At 51.2% G+C, this 26478-nt stretch overlaps 2 protein-coding genes across 5 annotated transcripts; both read right to left on the bottom strand.

The window, feature by feature from the left end:
• Nucleotides 1–4589: 4589 nt before the first annotated feature.
• On the bottom strand, nt 4590–9932 carry SSTR3 (somatostatin receptor 3). 2 transcript variants are annotated; one of them, XM_009475178.2, is made up of 3 exons: nt 9890–9932; nt 9633–9697; nt 4590–6605 (listed from the first exon to the last, which is right to left on the bottom strand). In XM_009475178.2, exon 3 carries the CDS (start codon nt 6548–6550, stop codon nt 5345–5347), a length of 1206 nt encoding a protein of 401 aa, XP_009473453.1. In that variant the 5' UTR covers nt 6551–6605; nt 9633–9697; nt 9890–9932; the 3' UTR covers nt 4590–5344. The 2 variants fall into 2 exon arrangements, 1 of the variants encoding a protein (XP_009473453.1); XR_015706335.1 differs by lacking the exon at nt 9890–9932 and having other exon boundaries at nt 4648–4718; nt 4804–6605; nt 9633–9758.
• Nucleotides 9933–12910: 2978 nt separating this feature from the next.
• RAC2 (Rac family small GTPase 2) lies at nt 12911–22917 on the bottom strand. 3 transcript variants are annotated; one of them, XM_009475179.2, is made up of 7 exons: nt 22724–22913; nt 19623–19694; nt 17804–17921; nt 16236–16298; nt 15365–15524; nt 13943–14077; nt 12911–13177 (listed from the first exon to the last, which is right to left on the bottom strand). In XM_009475179.2, exons 1-6 carry the CDS (start codon nt 22756–22758, stop codon nt 13947–13949), a joined length of 579 nt encoding a protein of 192 aa, XP_009473454.1. In that variant the 5' UTR covers nt 22759–22913; the 3' UTR covers nt 12911–13177; nt 13943–13946. The 3 variants fall into 3 exon arrangements, with proteins under 3 accessions (XP_009473454.1, XP_087620774.1, XP_087620775.1); XM_087764648.1 differs by lacking the exon at nt 12911–13177 and adding an exon at nt 13188–13437 and having other exon boundaries at nt 22724–22916; XM_087764649.1 differs by lacking the exon at nt 12911–13177 and adding an exon at nt 13474–13653 and having other exon boundaries at nt 22724–22917.
• Nucleotides 22918–26478: the final 3561 nt, after the last annotated feature.

Below are 26478 nucleotides of genomic sequence, written 5' to 3'. Positions count from 1 at the left end.
CGGTCCCTGCCCGCAGGGTTTATGAGTCAAGGCACACATATATATATTTCCTTCCCACACGGCCCTGTTTGTCATGTGTAGAAGGACACGCTGCAGCCCAGGCACGTGTCTTTAGCTGGCTGCATTGACGTGCTGGGTATGTGTGTGTATGTGTGTTTGTGCATGACGTGGTAAGTGTGAGATCTGAGTGCGCCCGCTGCCTCGTGCGTGGCGTTTGCATATTTTATGCTTGGGAAGGCAAAGAACACCAAGTTTTCATGAGCAAATATTTGCATATTTTCCACTCGTTCGAGCAGATAAAGCATTTCAATTCTCTGTCGAATCCTCAGGAGAGCCAGGAACACCTTTTAAAGGGTGTTTCCCTTTCTTGTGTCTCCCTGCCTCTTTTATCTACTGGCTACCCTAAACAAATGATTAACTGCCTCCTGCCCCCTCCCCACACCCCCTTGTTCCAGGGTCCTGTACAATAGCTGAAGCAGAACGTGGCCTGGACAGTTTTGCTGTTGCCTGAGCTGAGCTGCTGTGTTTTCCTGTTGATGACAAATACAGCGGCTCCCTAACAACAGCTTCAAATGACATTAAGTGTGGGCTGTGTTAGTAACAGCCTGGAAACTCACCCTCGCCTCTCCATGCTGGAATCCCTCCACTCACTGCCCTTCCAGTTTCTCTCCTGAAGATCCACTGCGGAGCAAAAGGGTCACACTGAGTGGGTCCGAAGCTGCCCCGGGCCACTGTTGGGCTGGCAGAAATGAGCTTGGGTGTGCATGTATGGTGGGTCCGTGTGTGGGGAGGGTCATTTGCAAGGTCCAGTTGTCATCTCCTAGTTTTAGCCCGTGCCTGGGCTGCGTGTTTGAAGGTGTATGTGCTGTGTTCTTGCGTTCATGCTTAGGCCAAGAGGTACGTGCATGTCAGGGTATGTGGGCATCTGTGTGGGTGGCCACATATGGTCTCAAGCACACATAGATATATTTGAATCAAAGCACCCACGGACATGAATATGTATATATATTTATACACATTCACACAGTCACGTGTACCCACACATACACACATGTAATCACATACGTACTCATTTGTATGCATCACATACATATGCTTCTCTGTATCTGCTCTTGTACACTCTGACGTGTGCATGTGAACTCTCTGAGCAGCTGGCAGAATGGGCTCTCCGTGTCTCTAACACCCCATCTATGATCAAACGTTTGCTGCGAAGAGGCATTGCACAATGCTGCTGAAATCATTGCGGCCCTTTCTAGTCTTGCAGCTCCAATCTCTACGTGATGAGAATAAAACCTTTTGTGCAGCACAGGGCTTGACGGAGCCCTTATGTCCGTGTCTCTGCACCCAGAATAGAAAAATCCATTTCCACATCTGACTGGAACAAATCCCCCTGAACACAGCCAGAATTTCACTTAGCCACTGTGCACAGTACCCGTGGCCTCTGGGTTGCCCGGAGTCAACCGCACCATCGTTAGGAGAGGGAGAAGAATCACAAGGACAGTCAGATTAATGCTATTACCACAGAAAAAGCTGGGGATTCACCAGGAGGGAGACAGAGCTGAGGAGAGAGGCAGGGGCCAGGAGGCAGCAAGGTACCGTCCGTTATTCCAAACATCTGTTCTAAGAAAAACAGTGTTTTAATCAATGGTGATAGTTTGCAGAATTTTGTAGCATTCGTTTTGGCCTCATGAATTTTGGACAAAAAATACCTTTTCTTTTCCCTCCCCCAGTCTTATTTTTGGTTCATCTCTATTTTTTTTTCCCAGTTTGTCACTGAAAAAATAGGATGCAGCGTAGGGGGGAAAAGAAAGCACAAGACAGAAAAATATGATGCTTGTGATCCTTTTGTTTTAAACTCCTGTTTAAACTAAAGACCCCCAGTTTTTTGCAGGTCTCCCTGGAACACATTTTGTTTTCCCCAGCAGGCTCCCCTGCAGAGCTGCCTTGCTAGTGGGCTCAGACTCCACGTATCAATATGATGTCTCCTTGGCGCACTTGCTTGTTGCTGGCATTGCAGTGCTTGGGCTCTTCAGACATGTAGATATTTTAAGAAGCCAACCAGTTGGTGGAGTTTCTTGAGTGGTGACTTGCAGCAGATGGAGCTGCAAAGGCGTGCAAAATGAAGTCTCAGCTCAATTCAGTGGTGAAGGAGAGTGTCTCTGTTAAGCGTATTGGCAGCCAGGGAACTCCCCCATCTCCCCATGGCAGCTGGGCAGCCACTCTGTGGAGAAGGAAACCCTTCCTATATCTGCCCCCCACCCATCTGAGCTGCCTCCTGCAAGGTCCTCATTCACTGTCACATGCCTTCTTCAGTGCCTGGTCATCAACCACGAACAGCGCTACATGGTCCCCAGCTGATACCGTTTCTCCTCTGTCCTATAGTGATTGCTGTGCCAGTGGTACCCAGCATTCACCTTGCCCTGTTCCTCACTGCAACGGGAGCAACACAGACCCCCGTTTAAAGTGGTGTGTTGCCCATCTATCTGACCACTTGGTAGCCAGACCTTTTAACCTTCCTACTGTTTGTTGTCCCATATAGAGGCAGGAGCTTTGGCAGTTCATTCTTCTAGGATGTCTTGATTGCGCTTCATCTAATGGATGCTGTGGGAGCTTCCCAAGCAAAAAAAAAAAAAAAAAAAAGGCTTTTTTTTTAGTCCAACAGACTGTGTATCCCATGCCCATGAATAGTTTGGCTGCTTTTCTCACTGGGGCTCACAGTGTGGGCAGGTGATGCATGGATGGAAGAAGGAGACGTGAAGAGGTAGCAGAGGATAGAAACTGGCTACCAAGCACTTTCTTTTCCCCATGAGTTTACCAAGCACTTTCTTTTCCCCATGAGTTGAGCCTGCACTCCTGGGTGTCTGGCTGCCCACGCTCAGGGGAGCAAGCGCACTTTGTAAAAGGAGCTAAGCAATAGCTGTGTGGTATTGCTGGTAGCTCAGCTCCCAAGGCTGAGCCTACAGGCATGGACAGCTTGGCACCAGCGTCCCAGGCTCAAAGAGGAAACAAGAGGATGGAGGATTCATACGGACAATCTTTGTCAGGGAGGTGACAGCTGTACCAGTGGCTGAGAGCACAGCTGAATGTCTTTTGCTTGGTCATGTTTGCAGTCCCTTCCCACCCTTCCTCTACTCTCTGGCCTGGCTAGGACGTGTCTCCTCACCTGATGCCCCGCGACAGTCCTTTCCTGAACTCGGGTGCCCTGCACTGCAGTTCCCCTGATGCCTGCCAGGCCTTCACTACTTCCTACATCGCCTTTGGGTGACCTTGTCTCTTGCTTCCTCATAAAGTGGTTCTGTTCTTGTGTTCCCATCATCCTCAGCTGCTGCAGCTTGTTCTGCTTCCCAGTCCAGGGCTTTTGTCTTCTGTCCCAGCACACCTGATCCGATGCCATCCCTTCACATCTCCTGCCTTGTCTCAAGTGACTTGTGAGACATCTTTCCATCACCCAGCCCGCTCTTGTCACTGACCCTCCATGTACTGCCTCCTCCAACATCTCCTGACCTCAGGGAGGCATGTCTCCTCCTGGCAGGTTCCTCCTTCCCATTTCTCAAAATTACTTGTGGAGAAAAGTGCCCAGATATAACCAAGGGCTCTGGTGTGAGAGTCGTCTTGGTGGCTGTAGCTTAGCAACAGCATTCATGGAGAAGTTCAAGGTGTGGGGACCGATATTTAGCAGAATCTGCAGGAATGAAGCCAAAGTGGAGAGAGAGACCTTCATCCCACCCACCCTCGTACATTACTGCTCCTCTAGCCTGCACACTCAGACAGGCCCACCCACAACTTCTCTCCAAAAACCAATACACAGAAGCAAGCACTCATCCAAGACTCACAGCAACACACATACTCTCACACTCTTACCCAAGCATTCACATGTGCGCGCACATTTCCATATATACTTGCATGCCTACACAACCGTATCTACACTTAAACATCCCACAATTACATAAACACACTTCCTCATCTGTGTTTGTATACACTTATACACGTGCATACCCCCTTATGTACATTTGTACACATTTATACACACCCCATAATCACACACAGATTAGCATCAGTGCCCAACCCATGTACATCTCCCACCAGCCCTGACTGCTCGATCTCCGATTCTGTTCAGCTGTTCTCATACAGGTACACTCCAGTGATCAAACATTTGCATACAACCACCTTTGTACATATGCAGACACATCATTTCTTCTCCATCCTGAGCCAAATACTCTACCATTTCCCACAAGACAAATCAGTTCCTAGTATTGCCCAGACTCCTGCAACCATAGCTCTTTCACACTGGAGATCCCCCGACTTCCCTCTGCTCCCTGTACTGATACATGCCTTGATCTCCTGTACCAGCCAAATGTTACTCCATACAGAGATCAACTCATCTCAAAGACATTATGTATTCTCAGGAGAGCCAAATCTATAGCACCCCCTTCCCCTAAACACACAGAATGGTTCTGCCCAGGTGACCTTTTAAGTCCAAAGGTTTTTTGTTTATTTACAATAAGGCTTAGGAAGAAGAAAAGGGAAAGGGCATTTCAGCTTGTAAGAAACCCTGCCTCCAACCCATGCCTCGTTGTCTTCTTCTCTGCCCTTGTTACACCTTCCACCAGGGTGCAGAGGCACCAGAAAAACCCTGAAGAATGAGAGGTGCAGGAAAGAAATGTCCCATTTGCTCTCCCAGGTAAGTCTCATCAGCCTGCCCAGAGTCCATGAGAGCCCTGGAAAGAAAGAGGAGGCTTTGAGCAGTCAGAGTGGTCTCCAGCCACGACCAGCATGGGTAGGAAAGTTGTCCCCAAGACTTACTGGAGAGCTAGAGAAGGGTCAGCCATTCATGCAACTGGCTGGTATGTCTTTGCTGCAGACATTTTTCCTTCCTGTTTTTCTTTTAGGGTAAACCACTTCTCATGTTTATAAGGAAGATAATCAAGGCACTGGGATGTTTATTTGTTGTATATGCCATTTGAGGACTTCCTTAAGGTGCTGCAGTCAGATGGCAGCTGATGCCCTTCACAGTTGGGTGATCTACGGATGGATCATGCAATCTAGGGCTGACCTTGCACTCTCCATACTGTCAGTGCCCATCACCTCTTCAGCTCTCCCTGGATGCAATCCTTCCTTTACCTGGTACCACACAAACCTCAGGTGTCCCTTCCAAAGCCAAGAACAATGCCTTGGTTTTTCCACAAGTTCATGGAGCCCTCTTCATCTTTAAGTGGAGTCTTGCAGTTTAATATTCCCTTGTATCAATGTCTCCCATTGCCTTTGAGGTGGAAAAGCACAGAGGGTGAAAGGGATCCCATGTCCCAATGTCTCTGTTGTGCATGTCCCTGCACCATCCCTTTCATCATAAATAACTGACATGCAACTTGTTGCTCTTTTCACATCCCACAGGCTCCTCAGGGAGTGGTTTTTGCTCATTGCTTTCTCCTTCCCCACTGCTTAGAGGGTGCTCCTGCCTGTCATTACCATTCTGGGTGATCTTGCTGATCTCGCCCTCTTCCCCTTCATCATCAGTCTTCTCTGGGGGGCATGCTGGCGCCTCCTGGCTCTGGACTCGGCGGGACGGCCTGAAGATAGCCCTCCGGAAGCCCTGCTTGAAACGGTAGGAGAGGAAGCCATAGATGATAGGATTGGCACAGCTGTTGGCATATGGCAGCACCACGACGAGGAAGTAGACACCAAAGAGGGATGGCTCCTCTGGCAGTGGGCAGACGACATTGATTATGTTGAGGACGTAGAAGGGGAGCCAGCAAAGGACGAAGACAGCCACAACAGCCACCACCATGCGGGTCACTCTGCGCTCTGAAAGCTTGTGCTTGGAGGACAGAGCCCTCACCCGCCTGCCAGAGGAACGAACCTTCACAACGATAAGAAGATAGCAGAGACAAATCACCAGCAGTGGCCCAAAGAAGCCCAGGGTGGCAGTGTAAACGATGAAGCCAGCTTTCCACACCGAGGCAGGCTCTGGCCACTGGATGTGGCATGTGCTCATCCCTAAAGGGACATCTGAGAAGACAACCACGGGCAACACCACTACGGAAGACAGCACCCACACAGTTGCACTCACAGCCTTGGCCACCCGTGCTGTCCGCCATTTAGTGGACTTCCCTGGGTGGACCACGGCCAGGTAGCGATCAACACTCATCACCGTCAGGCAGAAGATGCTGGTGAACTGGTTGATGGCATCGACAGCCATCACCAGGCGGCACATGAAAGACCCAAACGGCCAGTAGGACAGGGCATTTTGTGCAGCCAGGAATGGCAGGCCCAGCATGAAGAGCTCATCAGCTAGGGCTAGGTTCAAGATGTAGACATTGGTCACCGACTCACTCACAGAGTGCCGCAGGACCACATAAATGACCAGAGAATTCCCAGCCAGCCCCACCACGCAGACAATGAGGTAGACCAGGGGTATGAGGACACCACTGACAACCACACCAGGGCTGGCGGTGGTGGAGCCGTTGGGGGTGGTGAAGCTTGCCCAGCTGCCAGAGACATTCCCCGCCTCCGACACTGCCGGCGTGGGGAGGCTGAAAGCAGAAGCGTCCATAGCAGAGGCAGGGAAGAGGGCGGGGGGCAGTGTCCTTCCAGGATCAGTTAGCAATCTGGAGGTGAGAGAAGGAAAAAAAAGCCATTGATACTAGGGACATCACAGCTGAACAAGCCACAGATAAAATCGCCACATTAACTATGTGTACATATGGACAGGCATGGGAAGTAGAGGTGAGTTTGTGGATGCTGGCAGCCGCTGGAAGATGTAGGACAATATCGACCCCATCTGGTCCTGGGAGGCACAGTGGGCATGGAGGGACAAACAGGGACATGGCTCCTCACGCCTAAGGAAAGATCCTCTGGGGAAAGAACCACAGCCTAGGATAGGGACAGGGAAATTTCTCATTTTCTGCTAATGGCACCAATACTGAGGACATAGTCACCACTGGCCTGATTCTCATTTATGAGTGGCAGGTGCCTTATGAACAAAAGAAGGAAGAGCATCCAGTGACAAAGTGCTGTTCCAACTCTTGCTCCGCCATTCACTGAGTATCCTCCTGCTTCCTGAAGCTCTTTTTGGACTGACCAGGTTATTGTGGGGTTGTTACCTCCACCAGCAGAAATGAAAGCACCTCCACTCTCAATCCAAGACAAGAGGCTGAGCTCAGCACCTGCGCTGGAGGGTAGCTGGTTTGTGTTATGCCAATTTGAGAGTAAAGGAAGAGCCAGATTATTTTGGGTACACCAAGAGGGATCGGTCCAGATCTCTCTGGTCTCTTTCTCTCTTGTTTTCTTTCTCTCTCCTTCTGCACCCTGCAACACACTGCTGATGGAAGAGTCTCTGCCTGCCCCAGCTGTTTGCAACACCAAAGCAGTGTCCCAGCCTTCCTAATCTGAGGTGCCCAATTGCCCATCACATCAGGGTTCGGCATGGAAACAGCACTCAGCTCACTCAGAGACAGCCTTGAACAAACAAGCTCTCCACTCGCCACCAGCTCTCTGCTGACATTGGGAGAGAAGCTGCAGGGAGAGAAGAGACAGATAAGGGAAGGACGTGCCTTTTGTCTTTTGCCAGGGCTCCAGATATGTGAGATACAGAGCACAGCACATACTTCAGACCAGAGATACCCTGGCAGACCTTATGCAGGGGGAGATTTGTGATGCTTTCAGGATCATTCTGGCTCTGGCAAAATTTTCTGGAGGCGTGGACTGGCAGGGTCATCCTCTTGACGAACTAGCTCCTTGGAAGGAAGGATGACTTGGTGGAAGAGAACAGGAACCCAGAGGCTCACCCTTACCCCTCCTAACAGATCTCTCAGGGCTCTGAAGCTCCTTTGTTATTGAAACAAAAACTGGGGATCTCAAAGGAAAGGACTCCCCATATTAACTACTTTCAGGAGGCCAGAAACCCTCCAGAGACAGTTGGGATTCCAACTCCCAGTTGGGATTCTCTGTAGCATCACAACTTTCTTCACAAATGTCTTAATATTACAGCTTTTATTCTTTTTTGTAGATGTCATTCCAGCTTCTGGAAACCTTAGGGGAGACCTGAGCTTTAGATGGATTCCTTGGATATCACATAGGCAAACCCAACAGACTCCGCAGATGTATCAAATCTTATGCTGAAAGAACCTCATCTGATAGGCCCCATAAAAACTCAATTGGGCAACTATGTCTTAAGGCCATTTCTACAGTCTATTGCATAAATGTTTCCTGCTATACTTAAATGAGCTTTGAAGGACTGAAATTGTTTAGACTTTCTTTATTTACAGGTGCCTTGGGCTGTGACACACTGTCCTGATAGAAGCCTGTGTCTTGGGGTCCTGCAGTACTGGGTTGTCCCACACATCATGAGTGGTTGCAATGAATGAGCAGAGTAGGAAGTGATTTGAAACTATTTCTAAGCTCAAGGATCTTTCCTCTGATAGTTTTTTCCAGTGCTGTTCCACTGATGCAAGTCACTTGTTGGAGAAAAGGGGAGGGCAGTGGCTGCTCTGGGCACAAAGATCCCTGCAAAGCACGGCAAAGACCAGAACAGTATGTTCATGAAAAGATGATCCTCTAAAAGGTGGGGACGTAGTTAGGAATCCGTTTGGATGTTCCTCCTGCGTGTAAAGGAATGTCCAAAAAAAGCATTTGGAGACAGAGCCCTACAAATGTCAAATATGGATGGGGACAGTCGTGATAGGGCTTAAGAGCATTTAGGGAAGTGCCTAGCGTCCAGACCTCAAAGCTGATTGCTCAGGCTGTGGTTTAGCAATACAGTAAACCCAGCTTCAGGGCTCCAAAAGCCCTATCAAAAATCCTAAGCCATGCAACACAGAGCACTGATCACTCACATAACCTCATTCTCCTGCTCAGACAGCTGCAGTGGAGAAATTTTGTCTTTAAGCAGGCATGGTCTGCCTGTGCCATTCTAACTTTGTTAAGTGTCATCTACCAGCTCAAATGCCATATCACACATTCTGGCTAGTTTGACAGAACAACCACTGGACACCAGTGCCTCATCTGGGTTGGATCCACTCTGCTGGCTGCTTTGGCAGCACCCACATAGGTAGGAATTGATGAGGAGCCTTGGTCTCAGACTGATAGTGTGTTGGCATCTGCTAGGGGTCTGTCCCTGAGATGGATAGCACCTGTTGCAAGAGGCTTGGGATCCCGTAACAGGTGCTGCCAGAAGATACCTGGTCCATACATCTGGAGAGCAGGAGGAAGGCAGAGAGGTAGGAAGAGATGGTAAATTGGTGCTACTGCCTTCTTTAGGAAAAAAAAAAAACCACCAAACATGTATTTCTGCATTCAGTGACAGGAGGAGGTGGATGCTGAAAGCTGAGCCTAGACCTGGTTACAAAACAGGAATAGAAGCTGGGAGGGACCACAGAGTCCAATAACCTGCAGACCCTCTGGCCACCCTCCCCTCCTGTCCACCTTGTTTCCCATAGCCCTGCTCCAGCTCAGGATTCCCCCTGCTTCACCTCGGGGCTGAGCTCTCTGGTAGGGACCAGGCTGGGCTGGCAGAGTTGGGGGGTCGGGGTGGGGTCATCAGGTTTCCTTCTCTGGGGCTGCAGAGTTAACTTCTGCATGGACTCACGCCCGCGGGAGACATCTGGGAAGAGCGGGCAGAGCCGCCTGGTACTTACGTGTCATTGGGATGTACATTTTCCTCTGCTTCACCGGGAGAATCCGTGTCATGTTTTTCCCCTTTCTTAAAAGCAATTGAGCAAAGCTGTCCCAGGAGGGAGCGAGTCCCCCCATGCACTACCGGAGACGCAAGTCCTTCTTTCTGGACCTGCCCATCGCCCCCTCCGTGACTGGTGTGGGACTGGGGCCCACGCCCGCGCCCACTGGTGGCCGGCCGGCCGGGCTGGCCTCCCTCCGGGGATGCGCGGTCCCTCACCCTGACGCCGGCCGGTCTCTCCCCCGCTGTCCCCTCGCCATCTGCGGGAGAGGGGGCTCGTCTGCCGGGCTCGGGCAGCCGGAGCGGAGCGGCGGCTACCGGGGGACGGATGCCGGCAGCCAATCGGCGCCACGCACGGAAACACCGGCAGGAGAAGGAGAAGGAGAAGGAGGGGATGGACGACAGGGGCAGGAGAAGGGAGAGGAGCGGGGGGGGAGAGAGCGGGATGGAGAGAGAAAAGGGGAGAGGGAGGGGCAGGAGAGGGGCAAGGTGAGAGGGGGAGCGCAGGGCAGGGGAGGATGGAGGAATGGGGAGTGCAGTAAAAGGAGCTGGGGACGGTGGAGGGGAGAGAGAGAGAAAGAGGAGCGGGATGCAGAGAGCAGCTGTGCGGTGGAAGGGGGGCTCTGCTCGGCTCCCCGAGGCAGGGGGAGCTGTGGCAGTGCGAAGCGCCCTGTGAATGCCCGCGGGCACACAGGAGAGGGGCTCCCTGCTCCGAGGATCTTGCGGGCAGGACCGGTGCTGCTCAGAGATGCAGGGATACGGCAAAGCCTGCAAAGCCTTCTGGCTGGCAAGATGCTCAGAAGCCGAGGTGGCTGCTGAGCACACAAGAGCTTCTCCCTTCTGCTCTGCCCTGCCAGCACCTCCAGCTGGATGGAGCTGAGAGCAGATGGGCAAATAGGGGGGCTGTCAGTCTCAACTCTCTCCCTCCCCTGGCTCCCTCCACAATCTCATGCCTCTTTCACCTTCTTTGGGAAAAAAGCCCCAGTTCAACAGCCCCAAACTCTCCTACCAGATTTCATCTCTGCTACAAAGAGTGGACCCGGAAGAAATGGGGCAGGGCAAGAAATTAAGCTCCTTTGTGTAAGCAGTTCTCCCAGGAAGGAAATTAGGATTTTTCCATCCCATTCCCTGCACAAAGCGCTTCCCTGTAGCCCTCACCCCCTTCCCTGCCCTGCAGCCAACATCAGTGACTCCTTGTGCTGTGCAGTCACGCAGCTCTTCACATTTGGCACTGCTGTTACTAGCATTTGAGCTCCTAGGGCCAATTCCAGCCTTAACGGAAGTAGGGAGTATCTCTGCGAGCGGAACACAGCCAGGGTCTAAAACCTGGCCTTCCAAACCTGCTTGAGCAATGTCCAGCCACTGCTGCTCAAAGGTGAACAGGTGAAGGCAGTACAGGGCTTCAAAGCTGTCCAGATGCCGTAGCCTAGATCTTGGCCACAATGCTGTCTGGAGACACACAGGAGAGATGAGGCCTCACTGGGGAAGGAATGGCATGGGCAGCACCCAGCGGCTATCTTTGTCATGGCAGGGCAGGTGTCTGCAGCACCATGCAGGGAGCCCCCAAGCTAGTGTCTGAGAAGAAACAGAGCCATGCAACAGCAGAGCTCTACCCAGGCCAGCTACCCCTTGCAGGACTTGTTAGCATAAACACAGTCACAGGATTACAGCTTCCAGGTCTCCAGCTCGCTTCCTCAATGCTCAAAGTCCTGCCCCATTCTCTGCCTCAGCTCCAACGGGGTTGTGCAAACTGCTTGAATTGTGCTGGAAGGAGAGCTCAGCCTGTGCACCTCCAGGGAGGCAGATACATCAATTTTGTTTCATGTACAGGGTGAGCCTCGCCTCTCTGCATTGCTGTACGTGGTAGGGGACAGGGCAGACTGAGAAGGTAAAAGCCAAAGGTTGAAAACTGGAGAGGAAGTAATAACCCACTGGGAATTCACTGGTTTGAGTAATGTTTAGGATGTTTAAGGGAGGCTAGATCCCAGTCTCAAGGGCTTTGTGTCCCTTGCCCTTCCACAGGCATATGACCACACCAGAGACTTCATTTCTGCTCTTCTGGACTTATGTTGACACAATTTACATTACCTTTGGATGGGGCTTGGGCAATTCATCAGGCAGCCCATGTGCAATGCAGACATTTGTGGAACTCGCTGCCACAGGATGTCCTCCAGGGTTGCTCTGGACATTATCAGTGGATAATGCGTCATATCACTGAATTAACTGCCTTACTCAGATCCGACCATGAATTGAATTTGCAGAAATTTCCCTGGCAGCAGGAAGCCCTCAGGGGCATCACTGTGGCGGGTTGTTGCTGACACTACCCATGCACCTCCTCAGTGCAGGAAGCAGCTTTTGAAACTCAGAAGTGGTGCTGCATTGGGGAGTGATAAGCTGGCTCAACTCCACAGTTTCTCTGTGCCTTCCTAGGACTGCAGGATTTTGCAGTGCCAATCATTGCACCCTGAGCCCTCCTCCCTCCCGCAAGCAGTGGCAGTAGCAGCCACCCTGTAACACTTATTGCTCTCAAGTCCCTGCAATGCATCAGAAAGGCAGGTGCTCACAGCTGCCAGATCCATAGTACCACTGGGACCACTCTCTTCAGCTTAATTTTAGTGACTTGGAGGCAATTCGTCTGGACTGGTGACTCATTCCTTGCTCTTTCTTTTTTTTTTTCCTTGCCCTCCCCCTTCCTGTTCTTGCTCTGCCTGTGCCTGGCAGCATGAGTGAGTGCTGGTACCGATATGACTGCCTGGGACATGAGCTTAGGAGTGCTAATGCAGAAATGTTTTGGTGAAAGGTTGTCCCCAGCAACGTGCAGGGGCAGTCCCTACAGAGAGGAGTCTGGGCCCGGGTGTCCCCTCCCAAAGCCTGCATCTATCTCATCCTCTGTGTGTCTCGGAAGGGAGACAACTTTCCCTTTGAACACATGGAGGCTGAGAAGAGGAAGGGCAAAAGCCAAGGTGTAATCACCCCGCTGCCCTTGGCTCGCACATGATATTTGCACTTTATTGAGGAATGCAGGGGGCTCAGCCGAGAACTTAGCAACTCGGCTCATGAATCAGGCCTCGTCTTTTCCTCCTATAGTGGCTGGGGCTCCCCAGTACCACGCTCAGTGTGGTGCTGCCTGGGTTGTCACTGCCGAAGGAGGGACACAGCTGGCAGGCGCCTCCACCCCAGCTGTCCCGTTGCTCACTGCTTCAGGGCTGTGTCCCCCCAAAGTGCAACACATCACGGACATGACAAGAACGTACGGTCTGTTTATTGGGTCTTTTTCACTGCGTTGTAACCGTGGGGCTTGGTGAGGAAGGGAAGGGGCAGGTGGGGTGGGGCAAGTGTTGGGAAGTTGTGTAAACAGACAAACCAGTGCCACAGACCCACAACAGTCTTTCAAGCCAACAGAAGTAAAAAGCGCAGTGACTGCCACAAAGTACTGAGCTCTGGGATGCTGGAGCCATCGCTCTCCTGCGTGCTGGGCAGAGCCTGGCATCAGGACAGGGCTGGGATCTGTAGCCAAAAACACGACAGACCTCGTGAAACCAGCCCAGCTGTTTTCCTGCTCTCCCTCCCTCTGCCCTGGTGGTAATGGGAGAAGAAAGGGGCAGGGTCCCAGCTAGAAAGCTCTCACTCTTCTCTCTCCTCAGGATCTGGACAGCTTTGCCTCTTGTCCTGAAGCCTCTCTCCTCCCTCTGCTGCCTTGAGTTGAAGGGGAAGGGCAGGTGGGGACAATATGAGGAGTAAAGGAGTCCTGGAGGAGAAGCTGCTGCCTGCCAATGAACAGCAACACAAATACCACCCTTGAGGTGAGCAGGGCCTGGTAAGAGGAAGGGCCATTGGGCAACTTCCATGAATAAGGAACAACTTTTTTTTTTTTTTTTTTTCCTGTAGAAAAAGGCTGCGGCTTCACAGCTCTCACAGCAGGTCATCTCCAGGGCAGCCTGGATGCAGTTCCCTCTGTGGCAGAAGGTGACAGACAGTTCTCTCTGTGAGGGCAGAGGTGAAAAATCCTGGGCCACCCTGCACCAGAAGATGGGGGCAAACCTGCCCATGGGCAAGCAGCAAGGAGGGGGAAGTGGTTCAGGGGTCCGTGTGCTCCGTCATACCATGTCCTGTCCTTTCCCCAAGCAGGACTGCTGTCTCCCTCTCTCTCTTTGAGAGTGACCCATCCCACCAGGCACAGCAGGTCATAGGAACTCAGGAGCCCTGACCGTCCAAGTTCAAGAGTGGGAAAGTGCCACTAGGGTCACTCCCAGGGATCTCTTTCAGACTTACTCTCTTAGAGGAGGCTGCATACACGTTTCTTTGTCCGGGTGGGCTGCGGACAGAGGACTGCTCGGATGGCCTCGTCAAACACCGTCTTGAGGCCGCGCTGCGTCAAAGCTGAGCATTCGAGGTATTTCACGGAGTCTGTCAGGAGGAAAGCAGGTGCTGTAATGGGGAGGAAGGCAACTGGGGCAGGCAGTGGGGGTACCCAGGAGTCTGCTGCCAAGGGTGCTCAGAAGAGAAACACGCAGGAGGAATACCACAGATCACATCAAGCAGAAAGAGATGCATGTGCCTGTATCACCAATAAGTTTCTGGCTCACATCACTTCACAGCCACAACACTCTCCTCTCTCAATGCCCATTTTACAGTGTCCTGAGGCACATACACACCACCTAAACACACCCTGAGTCTCGTCTTAAGATGAGGTCTCAAGTCTCCCCAGGCTTCAAGTGCCATTCAGAGTGCCTGGGCTCAAGCACCTCTGGTGGCATCTCCAATCACATGGCACCTCCCTTTTGGGACTCTGTACCCCTAAATTCTCAGAGATCTTATGCTGGAAAGCAAGGCACCTGGCTCTTGCCTGAACTGAATAAACACAGCACAGGTGATCAAAGCCGTTAAGCATTGTCAGGACACGCTCACTCATTCAGGCAGTCTTCACTTCAGGGCAAAGCTTGCCAGCTGTACAAGACCAGGGTGTGCCTATTCTCTACCCTTGTAGCCAGAGCAGAGCCATCGCATGAGGCTGGCTACGTTATCCTGGCCAGACACCCTCTCCTCCAAATGCCTGGTTGAAAACTTCTCCCTCAAGCTGTGTTTCCCACCCTCTCTGCTGCCTCTGCGTGCTGCATCTGAGAAGAGAGGTTACCTGGAACAGGCATTTCTGCATGTCCCGAAATACAGGAGGGAGCTGATGCCCCTGAGATTAATGGTGGGGTGAGACACGCATACTCAGGGCTGCATGTACAAGCCCCGGTAGTCAGAGGCAGGGACGGGAAGCTGCAGTTGCAACTCTTCCTGAGAGATGTTAGAAAACTCACTCTTCTGCCTCTTTCCGGATGTGGGGGAGAGGCCTCTGCCCACACAGCAGCTGCGGCTTTCACAGAAAAATATTGGCCCAGATAGAAATAGCAGGGTAAAAGGGGAGGGTAATGTGCAAGTGTATATTTGTGTACGTGTGTGGAGGATGGTGGCCAGAGAGAGGACGAAAACAGAGGGTTGAGGGGTTGAGGCTTCCTCAAGGAGCAGATCTCTTTCCTGAGTCTCCTGAAGTGCATTTTTTCCCGTGACCCTTGATGTGTCTCCCTGTGTCCCTCAGAGATACCACTGCAAGATACCTCTATGAAAGCCTCATTAGATTGAGGGGAAGCCCTTATCTTCTGGCTCTCTCTTTTCAGTAGGTCCACGATTTTGCCCCCAAGCACATACCAATTTCCTTGGCCAGAGCAAGGCCCTGAGGATATGTAATGGGGGACAGCTTCTTCTCCTTCAGCTTCTCAATGGTGTCCTTATCATCACGAAGATCCAGCTTTGTGCCCACAAGGATGATGGGAGTGCTAGGGCAGTGGTGCCGCACCTCAGGGAACCACTAGCACGGGAGGAAAATGGCAAAGATGTGAGAAGAAGTCACACATATGGGCATGCACAAGGGAAACAAAGACACACCCCTGAAAAAATGTCAGCCAGATAGCTAACACCCTGTCCTTCCTCACAGCCCTTCCATCCAGTGTTGGCCACTATAGCCTGGCCCAGGCCAGCCCTTGTTGCTGGGTCCTCAGGCAAAATCCCTGACATGGAGCTCAAATTCTGTTAAGCAAAAGCACAGGGTGCTCTCCACCCTTCATGGCTCCCTGAAACCCAGGGAGGAACCTGAAAGTGGAAGGAAGGAAATACTATGTTGTTCTCCTCTCCATCAATCTCTCCCTTCTTCCCTCACTTCCCATCCAAAGGCCGTGGGTACGTGCTTCTCATAACCTATGGACTGGTCCTGTGTGTCTGTGCTGCAACAATCTTGGCTGAAAGATACTATCAGAATATAAGCCTGTGGTCTCAGAGTTCAATAGCCCAGCAAGGTGAATACTAGCCCTTTAATAGGGTTGGCCGCCTTCTTTGAGATGATCCAGAAAAGACATCTGAAGGAGGCCGATATTTTAGTTCCTTCTGACTGACACAAAAAAGATATTACCTCTCTGAATCTAGATGTCCTATTAGCAGTCTCCACCCACAGTCACTCTCTTTGCAAGACCACCACCCATCTCACCCTCCTCAACCCCTGATGGACCAGGATACCCTGTCTCACCTTAGCACGGACGTTTTCATAAGATGCTGGGCTGACAAGGGAGAAGCAGATCAGGAAGACGTCCTGTAGGCATACAACCATGGTGCAGAGTTAGGATGAGGGCATGGAATTGCATGACAGGAGGCAGGGAGGGGAGAGAAGAGCTGGGTGGGCAGCATCCTCCCTCTGCAGCAGAGGGTCATGCTAGGGAAAGCTGTCTCTCACAATGTAACACAGTCCTGACTGGTGCTAATTGCCTCTAGAGGAGAGAAGGATATTTGCTCCCCTGACTCATGGTAACCATAGCCACCATTATCAGAAAAGCCAAACGTTTAACTATGAGCATGGGGTTTTTGCGGTAGGCACACTCATCCTCATGGGAAATGGCCTGACAGCATCCTGCTCATTTCTCACGGAACACCAGAGAGCTTTCAGGCCAGAATAATTTTGGCTGCTGTTGAGGCAGAGCTAGGCTCAGCCCAAGAAGTGCACGTGCAGGACGCAAGTGAGGCGGAGTTTCGGTTGTCCACGTAAGTGCTTCTCCTGGGCCTGGCAGAATTTAGACTTCCATTAAAAACAAAACAAAACAAGACAAAACAAAACCAAACCAGGTCTTCAGGTTTATATTTATTTCATCCAACTTCACCTAGCTAAAACAAGGTGTCAGGCCCAGACTATCCATTTCCATACTTCTACAACCATCAGAGGCAAAAACCTTGGAGAATAGTTCCCCCACCTATCTTTGGGATGTGTCCCAGAATGGGTGCAAGCACGTTGTTGAGAAATACATCTGCTTGCACTGACTGCAGAAGGAGTCTAGGCAAACAGCTTATACCAAGTGTCCGACTTTTAGGTGGCTGAACCTAGCTGAAACAAATAGTGCCCTCAATTCCGAGCCCTTTTGGTTACAATGGCAACCTTTAGACCACTGCCTGAGGCAGCAGGGTCTTTCTGAGCTTGCCAAGAGATTGCTTGGAACAACATCCTCCAGGGAAGGTGATCTTTAAACCCTGAAATCACCCTCTCAGTGTCATGAAAAACTGGTGAACACAGTATCTGAGGCATCCATTTGTTTTGCTAGAGGCTTGGGCTTAGTTGAGGCATCAGGAGATCAAATACATGTGTCCGCATATCAGATCTCTTTTAAAAGGCAGAAGCCAGAATAGCGGGGTTCACAGAAACATGAGAAGCTCCTGCCTCAGCTCCTAAATTCCCTGAGCCACCTTAACTTTGCAAAAGGAGGGGTTTTTACCCGGGCTGTGTAAGGCATCTGCCCGACACTGAAACCAATGTCACCTGGGCTCATAAGTATCTTCAGCTGGGCTTAAAAGTATCTTTGAAGGTCTTGGTTTTCTTGCTAAGTTATACCAGTAATGAAGTTTAGATAAAGACTCCAAAATACCCTTAGATGTTTTTTACCTTTAGGGTTTCAAGGCACTTCTATATCAACAGAGGTATTCTCAGAAAAGGGCAGAGAGAGACAGGAACAGTCCTGTCACTGTTTTATGGCAAATGTTGATTTTTTCAGCAGGGAACAGAGGCATATCTGAGGGAGGAAAAAGGGAGGAGGGGTATGGAGTGTGACTCACCGTCTGAGGGTAAGAGAGCGGCCTCAGCCTGTCATAATCCTCTTGTCCAGCAGTATCCCATAGGCCCAGATTTACAGGCTTGCTGTCAACCATCACGTTGGCAGAATAGTTATCGAACCTGAAATTCAGAGACATGGGCCATGGCTCAAACAGGAGAAGAGGGAGCCCTTCCAGTAGTGTAGGTGGGGTTCACTAGGTGCACCCAGGAGAAAAGGGTAGTGGTTCTTCTTCTCAGCTCACCTGGGTGATGCTGGTTTCCTGTGAACCTCTACCTTATGGACTTCCCACTCAGTATCAACCTCCTCCTCATCACCCAGCTGTCCTGGACAGGTGCCTGGCTGCAGCTCCACCTTTGGACCTTGCATGCAGATCCATAAACCCTTCAGTTTCCCACTTCTTTCCCCAGTATCCTTCTCACAACTGTGTCTGCTCTAGCCAAGCCCCTGTCTTTTTTGTGCTCTAAACCCCAGCTTTCTTCTGAAAAGTGAAGAAGAAAAACCCATGACTCTGTAGCTCCCCCAGTGCCCTGCACTCCTCAACACCCCTGCTGGAACAGAGGCCAATGTGCCAAGGTGTGTCTCTTTGACAACCCAGCATGAAATACTTGAGAATAGCTGTCAGGATTGCATGTTTGGGAGCAAAGACTTAAAGGAAAAAAAGGATATTAAATCAATAGAGATGTTCCTCCCCTCATCCTTGAAAATTTTATTTCCTGTTCCTTTTGGTACAATTTTTTTTTCAGGCTAAGGTGAGGGAAACCAGCGATAGGAAGGAACAAACACAAAGACCTTGTGAATGTGCTCACAGTATACACCGCCATTGTAAGATAAGCCATGCTGTCCAGGAGCACAAAATGGCCTCCCTTTCACATCTCCAGGCACAAGCCTCAGACAGGAGGAGAAATGGTGTGTGACACACAAAATGCATAACCACTTCATGGCTACATGCTAGGAAGGGATGGTGCCCTTCCACAAACCAGCTTCTCAGAAAAGATGGGTTCTTGCTGCCACAGCCATTTTTTGCAACATCCATGGCAAATTGATCTGGAGAAAAAAGTGAGGCTCTGAGGTTTTCCTGCACCTGTATTTCCCAAGGAATCTGAACGTGAGCTGGAAGTCTGACACACTGTGCCTAGCTCATTTTCCCACCTCAGGGAGCGTGTAGTCGTACTCCACACCCCAGTGGTGTGGTATGAGTATGTGTGGTGTGCATCTCCAAACATACCCCCATGTACTGTGGGGACACAAATGCATCTGAACACTCAAACTAAAGCAACCCTAAGCTTGCTCCTTATTCCAACAGTCTGCAGGTCTGTGCCAGCCTCACACATACATCTGCTGGATTGCATAGTGCCTCTATTCTGGCATTGAGCTGAATCCTGCACTCTTACCATTAGGGTTATCAGTGCCTGCTCTAATGACAGCAGGTGCCTTGGACAAGGAAGGAAGTGGGGACCCCTGTCCATCCAACTGCCTTCTCTTGGGTCTGGCCCAATTTTTGTAGCCTGATGCCTGGTTGTTTTGCCTAGCAGGACCCCATCTACTACTTGTAAACTTAGCTGGCAGACAGACCCTTAGGTTGGTTTGTGTCTCCCAAATATCCCATTTATACCAGGGTTTTATAAGGCCACTTGTGCTTCTGGTGAAAGGTGACAGATTCAAAGTGTAGAGGCACCTTCGCTGGTTTGGCAGCCCTTCCTCTGCTGGCACGGAGATTGCGACCCTGCCTTCAGAGCGCACAACAAGGGGTTTCTGCACCCCTTTGCATCCAGCTTGCCATGCCTCCCACCCACCCCAGGACCTGTTTATGCATTACTCACACAGTGGGGATGTATTCTCCTGGGAAGGCATTGGTGGTGTAGCTGATAAGGAGACAGGTTTTCCCCACAGCTCTGGAAGAGGAAGAAAAAATAGCAGGAAGTCATGGTAGTGCAGGCAGTCTTGCTAGGGTGAGACGGGGATGGGGCAATCCTTCCACACCTCTAAGCTAGCCCTGCCAGGAGACCCCTGGAAGCAGAAACACATTCACAGGACCAGACAGTGCATAACCATAGGTTAGACAACCGGCAGGAAGAAAGACAGGATGTCACCCCGAAATGTTTGTTGTCTTCGAGCACGAAAGCTTGTTTTTATGGTCTGGTACAGAGATCACTCAGCTAAAACGCATCCACTCTGAGATGGAGGTGAGAGCCCATTTTCCAGTGTGTGCACAGTGCTATACGCTCACAGCCACGGTAAGTGTATTGATTTGGTGTGGGAGTGCCATGACAAAGCTGCCCAGCCAGCTACATTCCCTGAACACAGACAGTCCTGCCTGCTTCTGCAGGTGCTGTGGCCAGGAGCTGATAGCACCTCTTCTTGCCTTAGCTTCAACATCTTCCACTTTTGCCTGTTTGTGGTAAGCTGCAGCATCATCTGCAGAGAGAGCCATAAGCAGCAAGGTGTCTCTCCCTGTGGCTGCTGGAGATTGTTGGTGGTGTTTCTGAGCTAGAAGCTGGTGCTTCCTCTCTCCTCAGCCTCCCCCACACCCATGCTGCAGCAGGGTGGAGCACAAATAAGCCAGGGTAGCAGCACAGTTCAGACTGGGTGAGAGTATTGATGTGAGGCAGGTGGGAAAGGGGGCAGTACAGCTGTCAAGGAGAGGAGAAGGTGTCATGGGCAAGGTGAAGCCTGTGGTAAGGGAAAGAAGAAGTGGAGAGAAACTGGAAGAAGATAAAGCAGCCAGGACAGGTGTGGGAAGGAGAATCCTTCTCCTGCTGGGCTGCTGTTTCTCAGGTCTGTGTGGCCTGGGAGTCTGGCCATGTTTCAGTTACAGGATGTGGAAAATGGAGGTGGTGAGAGCAACCTGCCTCCTCAGCCCGCAAGCACAGCCACAGGATGAGGGAGATGCCTTTCCTGGGGGAAAGGCTGGAGTCCTGCTGCTGGGGATGCTCCAACCATCTGAGCTGTACCTGCAAAGTCCCCTGTTGCAGAGCTGCAGCCCTGCCTTTTTGTGTGCCCTTGACAGGCACAGCTGGCATCTTCGCCCTGGTCACAAGGCACCTGCCTTGGTCACTGCACTGTGGGGCAGCTGAGGAGGAAACTGAGCTCTTTGGCGTGCTCTGATGCTTGTTTCTTCCTTCTGCCACCTCCCTTTCTTAGATCTTCCCCTCTCAGTCCCTTCTCTTTCCCCAGCTCCCTTGCTTCCCTCTTATCATAGAGGTATTGAGGGAGGGCCACAGAGGATCCCTGAAGGTCTACAGGTAATGGCTTAGGAGATCTATGGGACTGTGGGTGTGTCAGTCATGGAAGAGGGGATGGTTCTGAATTAGTGTGGTTGAACAGAGAGGAGCACAAAGGGTCAGTGAAGGGGTGAAGGTTACAACAAAGCTATTGAGAGAAGAGGTGAGGTTAGTGGCACCTGCAGGCTCCTGGTACTGAACTCAGGTTGTTTAAGAGGTCGGTGATGTGTGATGGAGGGGGCTATGGGGCCAGAACAGCTATGGGGCAACATGAGGGGCTTAGTTGAGTGATGGCAGAAGGTCCTGTGGTCAGTAAGGTTGAGCCAAGGGAGGGTGACATGGCTGCTATGGCTGGGAGGGAGGTGAAGGGTGGTGAACCAAGAGCTCAGCGCGATGCGGGGATGACTGGGCTGCTGTGCTGCAAGAGGGTGAGAGGGGAGGTGCAGTGTACAGAGAAGCAAAATGATGGGACAGAAGACATTTAAGAGGAGTTGCAGTCAGAGGGGTTGGGAGCAGGATGTGTTGTGGGGTTAGCCATGATATGAGGGGAAGGCTGCCTTGAGGGATGGCTACAGAGTTAGTGCAATGTGTGAGGGGGAAACTGGGGGGTTAACAGGGCAACAGATAAATGCCCAGTGGCATTGTTCATCCAGCTCTAGCTTGCAGCCTTCAGGGGACTTTTCTTAGAGGTAACAGTCTTTATCTGGGGCTCTGTCCTTCCTTGTCCCTTCTCCCTGTCCCCTTGCCCCAGCCCCTGAGAATATGTCTAACATGTACCGTTATGTTTGCAGATGTCTTCTTCCCCGGGCAAGTTTTGAAGGAGGAAGTGACTGTGGGGAGCAAGGCTGCTGCAAATGTCTCTTCATCTGCTACCTGATAGCTGCCCCAGATAACAGTCTGGCCAGCTCCTAGCTGGGAAATGAATTAACCTATCCTGTGCCAAACGTGGACTCTCCTCCCCTCCCTTCCCTGCATCTACTCATCCCACAGGGCAAGAAGAGGCCCAGTTCACCCCATCTCTCCCACCCCCTGCAGTACTGACTGCTTCACTTATTGGTGGCTTAGATCAGGCTATTTCCAGGGATCACAGGACGTGGGCAGTGGTGCCATCATGCTGTGAAGGCAAGGTTGTGTTACCTCTCACTCCCAAAGTGGGATATACTTGTGCCTATCTCAGTGGAAAGAGCTCCTCCTCCTTGCGTCCACAGAAACTCCTTGCCAAACAGTCTCCCCCACACCCCGATACAGAGATAATGTGCCAAGAAAAGCTGAACACAGAGATACTGGCAGACATCTCATCAGGACCATAGTGCCGTGCCCTCTCCCAGTCAGTCCCAGTGAGCAGATGGCTTTCAAGGAGCCATTCACCTGCAGGAGAGCGCTTGCACCTCTTGGGTTTTAAATCTGACTCCTGCCTACAGGTTGAATCTGGCAGCAACGCCACCACCTCCTGTGCGTGGGACAGACCTGCTCCACTTTCCATGCCCTTTTTGCAGATGCCCTTCAAAATGCCCTCTCTCACACCCTCCCCAGAGGAAGGTGCCTTGCCCTGGGGAGGAAAGAGCGAGCGAGAGAGGGAATGCAGTCTGCAGGAGGTCAGAAGCAAAGCTGGGGAAGTTTCACCAAGCAACCACCTTCTTTCTTGCCCCTTGTCACTGCCCGTCCCTCCCTGCATCCACAGCAAACCAGTGGGTACCTACCCGTCTCCCACCACGACACACTTGATGGCTTGCATGTCTCTGGACCCGTGGTGGAGGACAGCGCCTGGGGCAAAGGAAAGTCACGCCAAGGCAAACAGCAGGGAAAGACGGGCAAATTTGGGTATCAGCCCTTGTGCTGCAGTGAGCGGCAGGTTGCAGGGAGGGAGGAAGTGGAAGAGGGAACTTTACTTGACGATCACCCTCTGGTCCCTCCTCCCTTCCCACCACAGCAGCAGCTCTGCGGCCAAAGCCGTTAGCTGAAGGCGGAGCATGCGTGACTTCATGGTTGAGATGATGACTGCTGTAATTTTTCTTTCCTCCTCGTTTGTCTCACCCACTCCCTTCCCACCCCATCCCAGTGAACAGCTGGGGGCACCAAACTGCTTTTACAGGGGAGCTGAACAAGGGTTAGAAGCGGGGTGAGAAAGTGGACGGGTGGATTTCCTCCTCCCTCCTTTATCATCCAAACTTTGGAGGAGGTGGAAGCAGGGAAGGGAATCTGAAGTGGGAGTAGTGGGGAGACATGAGGCAATGAAGATTTTTCAGGTCTTCCCCGTGCCCTGGAGCGTCAATGGCAAAACATCACAAGGAACAATGTTTTCTGTGAAGGCTGAAAAAGGAAGTTAAGCAGCCTCTAGGAAGCAATAGCCACCCCATGGCTGCTCTGTCCCTCCTCTCCTGTGGTGATAAGGTCCTCCCACACTTCCCCACCTGCCCAGATTACTAGTAAAAAAAAGTATTGTGTGAACCTGTGTATTCACCATGAAGTGGGGCAAATGCATCAAGGGATGTAATGAATTGTTTTCTCTCCCCTGCTGGTCCTATGAGAGCCAAGTCTGGTGGATGAGAGGAGCCCCTGCAAACCAGCTTCTCCCTATCCACCCTCTTCCTTACTTCTGTGCAAAAGCAGCCAGTGGGAGCTGCTGCCAGACCTCTTCCATCTTGTCATAGAATCACAGAATCATGGAATGGCTTCAGTCAGAAAGGACATTTAAAGGTCATCTAGTCCAACCCCCCTGCAATAAGCCAGGACATCAACAACTAGATCAGGTTGCTCAGAGCCCCATCCAACCTGACCTTGAATGTTTCCAGGGATGGGGCATCTACTACCTCTCTGGGAAACCTGTTCCAGTGTTTCACCACCCTCATCATAAAAAATTTCTTCCTTATATCTAGTCCAAATCTACACTCTTTTAGTTTAAAACCATAACCCCTTGTCCTATCACTACAGGCCCTACTAAAAAGTCTGTTCTCATCTTTCTTATAAGCCCCCTTAATGTACTGAAAGGCTGCAATAAGGTATCCCCAAATCCTTCTCTTCTCCAGGCTTGTTTAGCCCCAACTGTCTCAGCCTGCCCTCATTGTCCTCAGAAGATAAAAGAATTTTAGAGCTAAGCAGCAAGGAGAAGAAGGAAGCAAAGAGGAGACAAGGAGCAGAAAGATCCCAGAAGGCTCTACTCTTTCCTTTCCCTTCTCGAAATGAGGGTCTGCCTTCTCTTCCTTCCTTCTCCTCCCATGCAACACTATGCCTGGAAAAGGCTTATGTGTGCACATCTGTGTGCTCCAGCCTGAACTGATGAGTGGATGGGCAGGAGATATGTTTTACAGAAGAAGGGATGTAGTGACACAGAATTAACTAGAATTTCCAGGCTTTGTAAGGAGGCCAGTTAGACCAAGAACAGTGGGTTTTCAGCTGGGATGTTCCTGAACAAAGGAACTCTGAAGGAAAGTGTTTCTCCAAAGGTTGGTGACCTTTGTGCTGCTGCAGCCACAGGAGGCTGTTGCAATTGACCTGCTCAGGAGGAGAGCTCTCCCATCTGTCACTCAGCACTGGCCACAACCCAGAAACCTTCAACCGTGGAACATTTCCAAGTCTTGCAGCTATTTCACAAGCACAAAGCAACCAGCTGTACTAGGTGTTCCCTCTGTGGGTGGTAGGGAAGGGAGAGGAAGGAAACCCACTGATTCCTCTGCAAGCGAGAGCAGGAACAGGCCATAGGAATACAGGTCAGAGAAGGACAGAAGGGAGAGTGACAAAGGCTGTTACAGGGAGAACAGCAGCAGGAGCTGGAAAGGGCAGGCAGGCACAGAATATAGTGGGCCAGGAGACAGGGACTCAGTCAGAAGAGAAGACAGGTATATCTGGCTCTAGAGAATCCTGCTGGTGGATGAAGAACAACCATTACAGCTCCCTAGGCAACTGGGCACATTGAGAGCTCTCTGTGGGAGACATCTGGGTGACAAGCAAGGGCCCAAGGAGCTGGAGCTGGTGGAGTCCCTAGGGATTCAGGGAGCTCTAGGTTGGGCAGGAAGCCTGGGACAGGCAAGCAGGAAACTAACCCCTTTCTGGGCATCATTAAAACTTCATTCGGAATCAGCTTTTCCAAAGGAACATTTCTGTTTTCACCAGATCTTTTCTCTGAAGGTTTCCGATAACCCTTACGTGCCTGGGAAGAAGCAGGGTGGGAAGAACAGAGAGTGAACACCTGGGGCGGGAAGGAAGGGGACTGAGTGGAAAAGAGCTGGGGAGAGCTGGAGAATACGTTTAGTCTTACCTGGGACAGTCATGTGAGGATACTGGGGCTAGGGACGGGATTCAGACAAAGGGAGACTGAATGGAAAACCAGCCAGCAGCACAGTTGGACCTGGTGGCAGGGACAAACAAGGACCACTGACCTGCTGAATGCCAGTGTGTGCTTTTGTCCTTGTAGTCTGGCATATGGGCTTGTGAGACTGGCAGTGTGGAAGGGAGTAAAGGGAAGAAGAAGACAAGTTAAAATTGGTCAGGGAGGAGCGACTGTTGTTGAGACCCCATGTCCAGGTGAGCCCTATGTCAATGACACCGTAGTTCTTTATGGCCAACAATGAGATGTGGGAGTCCTGGCAAGAAGGTATATCTCCAACCCACTTCTAGGCAAATTACTTTTGGAAGAGAATTGCCTGCTACTGCTATGGATAGTCAGTTCTCATCCAAGTCAGAGGTCTACGCTGTGAATCTATAAACGTCCCTCATCTGGCAGTGCCTCTGTAGAGGGACGACGGGGGTCTGCATAAAGGCTTTTAGGGTGTTTCTTTCCATAATATTTAAATTATTAAAAACGGAATATTACATTCAAATAACACATACTGTAATCACTCTGAAAACAACTGGCACCTGTTACATTAAAATCTCTCAGTTGTACATGCTGCAGGAAAGGGAAGGAAACTGCAGGAAACAGGCCCATAACCCCTAACTGCGCACATACAGATCTGTTGCTGTTTTGATGTCCTCTCGCACCACCAAGAGGTGCTATTGACCTGAGTTTCCTTCTGCACGTGCAGTGGGGCTGAGGGAAGGCAGGCACGTATCTGGTGTGTCTTGTTCCCTTTGCTGAGTGTGAGGAAGACACTAATGGGAAAGAATGGCTCAATAAGACAATTTTGCTCTGACTTCCAGGGCTCTGGGCTGGGTCGCCTCCAAGTGCTGGGTTTGCATGGCACCCATGTGGGACGGCAGGCAAGGGAGGAAATGCATGATACCATTTTTCCCCCCACAAGGATCCAAAGCAGCGAGGAGTGCTCCATGTCTCCCCCTCTTTCTGTGGGGGTCTGCTCCCTCAGGGAGGATGGGAAAACGGTGAGGGGGCTCTTTCAGAAATGATGTTTGCACTTCACAGCCCTGCACAGGAGAGCAGGAGCTGAGCAGGAGGCTTGTCCTTCAGCACAGACAGAGTAGCAGGGGAAATCCTTTCCTGGGGGGGGACACAAGGCTCATT

This window comes from Nipponia nippon, unplaced genomic scaffold, assembly GCF_047370975.1.
Source record: "Nipponia nippon isolate SJK-2023a ecotype South Korea unplaced genomic scaffold, ASM4737097v1 scaffold_3, whole genome shotgun sequence".
Lineage (NCBI taxonomy): Eukaryota > Metazoa > Chordata > Aves > Pelecaniformes > Threskiornithidae > Nipponia > Nipponia nippon.
This window is presented reverse-complemented; position numbering and strand designations above follow the sequence as displayed.